General features: G+C 37.5%; 1 protein-coding gene across 1 annotated transcript; it reads left to right on the top strand.

Annotated features, from left to right (window-relative positions):
* The first annotated feature begins 5,609 nt into the window (after positions 1–5,609).
* Positions 5,610–6,553, top strand: LOC132494735 (inactive serine/threonine-protein kinase VRK3-like). The gene is made up of 2 exons (XM_060105948.1): positions 5,610–6,090; positions 6,477–6,553. Exons 1-2 carry the CDS (start codon positions 5,610–5,612, stop codon positions 6,551–6,553), a joined length of 558 nt encoding a protein of 185 aa, XP_059961931.1.
* The last annotated feature ends 2,288 nt before the right edge of the window (positions 6,554–8,841 follow it).

Genomic DNA, 8,841 nt, shown 5'->3' with positions numbered 1-8,841 from the left:
TATTAGTTTCAGGTGTACAACCTAATGATTTGATATTTGTATATCTTACAAAATGATCCCTACAGTAAGTCTAGTTAACATCTGTCACCATACATAGTTACAATTTTTTTCTTTTGAAGAGATCTACTCTCTTAGCCACTTGCAAATATGCAACACAGTATTATTAACTATAATCACCATGCGGCACATTACTTCCTCATGTTTTTTTATTTTATAACTGGAAGTTTTTACCTTTTAAAAGGGGTCTTATTGAAAGAAAAAGTGCATAATGCCATCTGTGACTTACCTCTTTGCCTAAGTATTAAATCTCTGTGATCATCCTCCAAGTCCCCTTTTTGGCTTCAAGTTGATCAGGATAATTCAAGAGTTCACTAAATAATTTTCAGTCTTCAACAAGTTTGGCAGTTCTAACTTTATCTGCCATTCCATCCTCATCTTGACAGAAGTCCTTTTGGATGCTCTTGCCATGGATCCCTGTTCACCCCATTGTAGTAACCTTGAAGACTTACTCCTTATTAGGTGAGGTTTCTGGGTGATGGTATAGAGCCAACCATTCTTACTAATTCCTCAATCTTGTATACATTACCTTATGTGATAATAATGAGACATAATGATTTGTGTGTTTGGAAGAGGGTGTAGTGGGAGGTGAGGCTCTGTATGAATTCTGGGGAGGCCATTATTCATAATCATTGCCCTACCAAGCTGAAGTTATATTTTCTCCACATCAGCAATTGAAAAAGCCTGTTATAAGTTGGTTGACCTGGAGATTGTTACATATAAGGTATATATACCTGATTTACAGATACTCAGCTATTTATATTCATAAATACCCTGTTTTAACCTCTAATTCTTTCCTAAAAGACTGATCTCTAGAAAAAACATTCTTGTACTATTTTTTAAATTGCCATTCTTATCAGTGAATGTGTGTGTGTTTCTGTAGGCATATATATATATATATAGATAGATAGATAGATAGATAGATATGAAATGTAATAGATCCTATTAAAGGCCATATAAATATTATAAAATTCGGTGAAAATCCATGAAGCCATTCATTAGGTCTTCTCTGGACTTCATGGTTTCCGCATTCACTACCATCAAGTAAATTGGAAACTTTTCTGAAATTTCTAGAACCAGCATATTAACTTTGGCTTAGATAGCTAAAAGCTAATTCAACCCGCAGAGAATACTCTAAGAACATAGCAGAATGATCCAAATGATTAATCTACCTTATTCATCAAGAACAGGCTAAGAAAAAAAAGAAATCTGAATTCTGAACAAAGGTGAAGAAAGAGTACAAGAATCATAGAAGCAGTGCCCAAGATTCCAAACAGTTGATTTGCAATAAGCTTCTGCCTGTTCCCTCCAAATTCTTTAACTCCTGGTTCCCAATAGAATCACCAAACACATACACACACAAGCACACATACAAAATCTATACCCACTGTCCCTGCTTACACTCTCTGAACCTCTGAGCAGCGCATAGGTAAATGGAGGAATTTATATCCTTAGCTTGTAGGAGAAAACAGCATACTTCTCACATAAAAGACTTTGAAATAAGTATTCAGGTTGCTATTTGAGAGATAAATTATAAACCAACACATAGCTCCTAGATATCCAAGGCAACAAGGTTGTAAGTATAACTATAAGGAAAAAGAATATTAATCACAGCATGGTAACAACGGAAGCCATGAAAAAGGATAGTTATCAAGGCCTTACAAACCCCATCAACATCAGTTAACTATCCTGTCCAATGGAAGGTTTATCACTATTATGGGGATAAATGGATTAGGATATTGGAACAAAAAACTATTATTACACATTAAAATCATGTAATTCATTATTCTCACTCTCATTTCAGACTTACCAAGCACCTATCTGATAACTTGGGTGGCTTCCTGAGCCTTGTCAAGCCTTCATGAACACTGAGTCTGCTGACAGTCACATTTTTCATTTTAATTTAATACACTGGAATCCTGATTTATATAGTTTACTATCTTATGGTTGAATCTCCCTGAGTCTTTCAATTTCAGTATATTGGCAAAATAGCATTTTTGGATCTGCCTTGTTGAGATCGGGTAAATATCATTTCACTCAGCCTCCTGAAATCTGAATTCCTCCAACTTAAACCTCTGAACTTGCTGTCCCACATATCTTTAAAGTTTCAAAAATGGTTACTTTGTTGGTTTATAATGAGTATTAAATGGGATTGTGTACAAAAACAAGGCTGGCCCTGTGTACCTTAGATATAGCTTATGTAACTTTTCTTTCTGAACTTGAGAACCCATTCAACAGCCACTTTAACATTGTGGCACTCTGGTACTATATCACCTAGCTAAAGCTAGGTGATATACCAGTCTGTTATAGCTTGGATACAATATGCTTTCTCTTGATTATAAAATAAAAGCCATATTTAATTCAGACACAAGAAAGCTATAAAAAGGGAAATTAAAATCACTCATAACCAGTACTGTTCCAGTAAACATTTAACAACTGGCTCTCTGGGGAGGGGGGGAATGTATGTGTTGATATACTTATATAAGTTTTATAAATTTTGGTGATATATAAATGATAATAAAATACACAATATTCTTTATTGTAAATTCTATCCCACCTATTAATTTTGCAGAATGCTTTCATGGATTTTTGTCAAACTCTTTTTTCTGTAGAAAATCTATGGTTGTAATCCAACCATAATTCAACACATGGAATTATATCCTAATCATCTAATCCTTTTCACAAAAAAATGTTTTGTCATTAAATCTCATTTAGAATCTGCTGTTAGACTATTTCTTACCTTATACAAATTATACTTATTAAAGTGAAACATCTTTAAGCTTCAACACTAGACATGGCACACTTTGATCTGCATGATTACTATTTTCTTCATTAGTTTCTTAAGTCTAGGCAAACAACAAAATATAGAATCAAGTCCTGATTTGTAGCATTAACTGATTTCAAGCTACCAAAAGGCATCACTGAATGCAGAGTAAGGAACATGCAGAGTATGGCACAACAGCTTGCCATTGTGTAGTACTTCCAACAAATAAATAGAGTAGACATAAATAATCTCAAGAGCAAAGGTAATAATTTACCTTGAATACATTTTGTTTTCTCTGAAGTACATCCTTAAGTGATTTTTCCCCCCCTGGATTATATGAGCAGTAAATCCTCTGAGTCTTAGCATATTAAAACTTTCATTATTTTGCCCTAATAAAAGTTTAGTTGGGTATAAGAATCTAGATTCAAAATCATGCCCACCCATAAATTTAAGGTTATCATTTCATTGAATTCTTACCATATCCCTTCATTTTCCTCTTGTCACTGAAAAGTCTAATATTAGCAGGTTTTGCTCTTTCATCAGGAGCTGTTTTTAGTCATTAAACAAATTAGGATTTTTTTAAAACTTGATTTATTAAAATTTTTGTCATGAGAATGTGTAGTATGATTCATTTTTATCTGAGTGTGTATAAGATGTGCTTCATTATTTTCTCTTGGCACTCAAGGCTATTTTTTAATTTTTAGAAAATTATCTTCAATTATGTTTTTGATTGTTTTCATCTCTTTATCCTCTTCTTCTGATATTTCTATTAAACAAGTTTCAGAGCTACTGGATCTATCCTCTCAGATGAACTATTAGTCATACTTTTCCTCTTTTTGTATTTTTGCTGTTTTGGGATATAGCTTTCATGTTATTTTTACTTTTGAGGGGGCTTGGGACCAATCTATGTAATGGATGATTAGACAGGGTATGATGGAGGGGCCTTAGTCCCTAATATTCTCAAAGACTATAATTCTAAGTGTTACTTATACATCTAAATTTCTTCAGTTTTCCGTGGATTTCTTTTTATCCTAGCAATACTGTTATTTCCAGGTACTCAATCCATATTCTTAGATTACTTCTTTATTGCAATATTATTGTTCCTAATATTGTACATAGCAGCCTATTATTATTACTCAGTGCAATATTTTCTCAATCATATATTTCTGAGAATATCAATTCAATGATTTTAAAGGGATATTTGAATAAAAACTTCACTTCTGCATCAGTTATTTTATTTTCCATCTTAATTTTATCATTTATGTTTTGTGTTTCCTTGATTTGGTAGGACAAGGCTATACATTCCTATATATAAATGATGGATCAGGTATGGGGTCCTCTGCAGTTGTGTTTATATATTTACCCAAGTAGCTCATGCATGGCTTTGCTCTGCTCACTCTGTGGGCACAATGATGTATGCTCTTTGGTCAGCACAAATAAAGTAGACTTCAGAAAAAAGAAAATTGCCAGAAAGAGATATGATATACTGATAAAAGTCAATTCAACAAGAAGACATAGCAATCATAAATATGAATTCACTAAACATCACAGCTGCAAAATATGTGAAACAAAACAAACAGAACTGAAAGGAGGAATATACAAATACACAATTATTGTTAGAGGCTTCAACACAGCTTACTCAACAATTGAGTGAGCAACTAGACAGAAAATCAACAAGGATATAGAAGAGCTCAAAACTTCACCAACCAACAGGACCTAATCAACATTTACAGAACACTCCACCCAACAGCAGCAGAATGCATATTTTTTCCAGTGCCCATGAAACATACACCAAGATAGACCACATCTTGGGCCACAAAACAAACCTCAAAACATTTACAGAATTGAAATCATGCAGAGTATGTTCTGCATAGACCACAATTAAACAAAAAATCATTAACAGAAGGATAACAGGAAAATCTCCAAACACTTAGAGACTAAACAACATACTTGTAAACAATCCATGAATCAAAGAAGAATTCTCAAGAGAAATCAAAAATACCTTAAACTGAATGAAATGAAAATTAAAATAAAACATATCTACTTATATGAGAAACAGTTAAGCAGTGCTGAGAGGGAAAGTTATAGCACTGAATACATATATTAGAAAAGAGGAAAATCTCTTTCAGAAAACTGAAGAGGAGCGAACACTTGCCAATTCATATTATGAAACGAGTTAAGTATTACTCTGATAACCAAACTAGATAAAGAGAGTGCAGGAAATAAGGTGTTGGTGGGGGGGACTATGGACCAATATCTACCATGAATATAGACACAAAAATTGCTTTAAAAATATACAATTCAGTAATATATAAAAATAATTATATACCATATTGTTATTCATATTATTTCTTAGAATTTCACATAAATCTATAACTTAAAAGTTTAATTTAAAAAATAAGGTGTTAGGGCCTCCCTGGTGGCGCAGTGGTTGAGAGTCCGCCTGCCGATGCAGGGGACGCGGGTTCGTGCCCCGATCCCGGAGGATCCCACGTGCCGCGGAGCGGCTGGGCCCGCGAGCCATGGCCGCGGGGCCTGTGTGTCCGGAGCCTGTGCTCCGCGACGGGAGAGGCCACAGCAGTGAGAGGCCCGCGTACAGCAAAAAAAAAAAAAAAAAAAAAAAAAAAAAAAAAAAAAAATAAGGTGTTAGTCCTCCCGCGAGGGAGAGGATGCATGCACAGCGCCTTCTGCCCAAGCGGAAGTTTTAGCAGGGCAACTGAGAAGGACACAGCTAAGATGGAGTTTCCAGCCCAGTGAGTCTGAGGGCCCGACTCTAACCCCATAAAGCATGGTCTCCTGTCCAGACTGTGGCAAAGGTGTTGAAGCAACTTTCAAATTCTGCCCCTACTGTGGAAAACCTTTGCCTACAGAGGAGCACGAGGGGTCCCAGACCTTTGTCAAGCCATCTATGCCATCCTCCCAAGGCTCAAGGAGAAGGAGGAACACCAGTTCTGAAATATCTCCCAAGAAAGTGAAATGGTCCAGCTGTGCTCCCTCTCCCCCATCATCCCTTCTCTCAGAAGGTGACAGTTCTGAATCTGAAGATACCTTGAGTACCTGTGAGAAACCCAAAGGGTGCTGGAGCAGATCCCCAACCTCCTGGAGCAGCCCTCGGACAACCAGGCAGAGCCCTCAGACCCTGAAGCGGAGCCGGGTGACCACCTTGCTCAAGGCTTTGCCAGCAGGGACAGTGCTGATAGACAAGAGTGGACGGCACTGGAAGCTGAGATGCCTCCAGAGCAGGGATGGCCAGGGCATTCTCTATGAAGGTATACTCTATCCACAGGTGGGCAGGTGCTGGGCTGGGCTGGGCTGGCTTGGGCCATCTTGGAGCCAAGGCAAATGGGAGGGAACCACTTTCTGAGAATGGAGATGGAGCCGTATCCCAGCTGCAGACCTGCCTCGAGGCAGCTTTCTCTTAGAGCTGGGACTGCAAACCTATGCACCTACAGCAGCTGGGAAGGTAGAGTAAATGAGTGCAGGAGGCTGGGAGTCAGGCGATTGGGAGTGGGGGGGACTGTGGCCAACCAGAGCGCATGTGCCCTGGATAAAGAGAACACTCTTCTCCACCGCCACCTACTGTTGTCACCTGGGAGTGCAGGCCCAGTGTGGCCGGAAGATAAGGATAGTAGTCACTGTTCTGTCTGTCCTTCAGAAATAGGATGGACCCTTCCTCCATTTGGTTTGAATGTTGAGACCGATGAGGATATGAAAGGTTTACTGCTTGCGTAATAGAGATCTCTGGTGGGGGGAGAAGCTCTGTGAGAAGAAGGAAGAGCACCTAGCCCCGGTTTTTACTGTGGTTAAGGGGCAGGGCTGGGGTGAGGGTTCTGCCTGGGCCAGGGCCTCATGTGGTTTGAATCTCTGCCGTCACCAAAAGAGGGAGCCCCAGGCTTTCTTATCAGTGGGATGGGAAGAAGCAGGGCTGGGATTAAAAGTTAAACAAAAACTGCAGCAAGACAACTTGTTACAATGAAGGAAAAAATAATTTCACTGGAAATGTTAGTATTAATCAACTTAGCATTAACTGAGTGCTTATTCCAGGCCAGGCCTTGTTCTAAGCACTTTATGTGGTTTTTTTTTTTTTTTTTTTCTTTTTGCGGTATGTGGGCCTCTCACTGTTGTGGCCTCTCCCGTTGCAGAGCACAGGCTCCGGATGCGCAGGCCCAGCGGCCATGGCTCACGGGCCCAGCCGCTCCGCGGCATATGGGATCCTCCCAGACCGGGGCACGAACCCGTATCCCCTGCATCGGCAGGCGGACTCTTAACCACTGCGCCACCAGGGAGGCCCTCTTTATGTGGTTTTATGAGGTTTTTTGCATTTTTTAAAATTGAGATAAAATTCATATAACATAAGAGTCACCATTTTAAAGTCTACAGTTCAGTGGGTTTTAGTAGATTCACGATGGTGTGCATCCGTCACCACCATCTAGTTCCAGAGTATTTCTGTCACCTCAAAAGGAAACCCTGTACCTTTACCAGTTACTCTCATCCTCCTACCCCCCCAGCCCCTGGCAACCACTAATCTACTTTATGTCTCTATGGATTTGCCTATTCTGGAATTTCAGATAAATGGAGTGATACTCTCTGAAAAAATATAATAAAAAAAAAATAAAGTGTCCACCTGCATATTAAGTATTTATAACTACATGTTTAGATTTAGTGAAAAGTTTACTCTCTTATTAATTTTTATTAATTTTAATTTTAATTTTATTAATTTTAATTTTCTGTCTAATTATGCACTAGCTTTAGATTCAGTAAGAAAAAATTTTGCTTTTAAGAAAAAGCAGAAAAAAATATGAGAATAATATAAATATAGAAAAAAAACACAGAAATCATAAAAAATGCTTTATGAATAAATTATAAATTTCAGATGGTACTAGATAAGGTAGTCTTTATACAGATGTTTAAAAAGAAACAGATGCAAGATAAATATAGTCAGTAAGATTCTCTTCACGGTTCTAAAGTAATTTTTTAAAGTGAAGACCATGCTTAAAATATATGCAAAAATAATTTTCCTTCAAAAAGGGAAACAGGAGTATCTCTTAATTTTCTTTGTAAGTTAAACATTTTGACTTAATTGGAAAATAATTTAGGAGATCTAACAGGGAAATGAATAGCTGATTATCATATGAATTTGAAAAAAGAGGAGTTACGTGGAAAAGCTCTGTAGCTCTAAAAAACAATGGGAAAACTAAGCCTTTTGGGTCTACTTGAGAAGACACAACCTTTACAGTAAAAAGAAAAAAAAAGAGCAAATGTACAGATTGCATTATTGAGTAGCAGAGGCTGATATTAAAGACGGCAAATGAGGAATCCCAATAACACCCACATTATAGTTATAAATAAGCCCATGCAATGGAAATTTCCAATTCCAACATAGGATTTGGTAGAGATGAATAACTGAGGAGTAGTGGAAAGAAGGTTTCTAATGTAAGCATGATGCAGTATCCTTTGACATTCCCCTTTTGAATATGCTGTTTAAGCCAGAGATGTTCAGTTCCACTTGAAGGAAACCCAATTCAACATAGTTGAATCTAAGCACAGGATGGATTGGAAGGATATAAGATATCTCTGAGAATTAAATGAAGATCTGCAGGAACAGGGCATCTCAGAGCCTCGTAGACTGGAATCAAGGACCTGATCCTCTAAGACTCATTCTGCTTTGCATGAGTTTCTGGGATATTCTCACATGGCAAGAGACTTGGTCCCTGGAAGTTCTTGGAAATACTTTTAGTACTTGATGCCCAGGAGAGAAGAGAGAATTATTCCTGCTAGTTTCACATAGAAAAATCTCACAGGAAGACCCTACTTGCCCCAATTTGTATCATATAACTATTTCTATATTAACATTTGGCCAGATTGATAAGTACTATGATTGACACCACCTTCATCATATACCTAACCTGTAAGAAAGGAGAATGTTCTGGGAAGATGAAAATAATATTCACTACAGGGACAATGTTAAAAAGCAGAACCATTGGAAAGTGCCATTAAGATATCCTGACAAGAAAGTAAAT

The sequence above is a fragment of the Mesoplodon densirostris genome, chromosome 8 (assembly GCF_025265405.1).
Source record: "Mesoplodon densirostris isolate mMesDen1 chromosome 8, mMesDen1 primary haplotype, whole genome shotgun sequence".
Lineage (NCBI taxonomy): Eukaryota > Metazoa > Chordata > Mammalia > Artiodactyla > Ziphiidae > Mesoplodon > Mesoplodon densirostris.
This window is presented reverse-complemented; position numbering and strand designations above follow the sequence as displayed.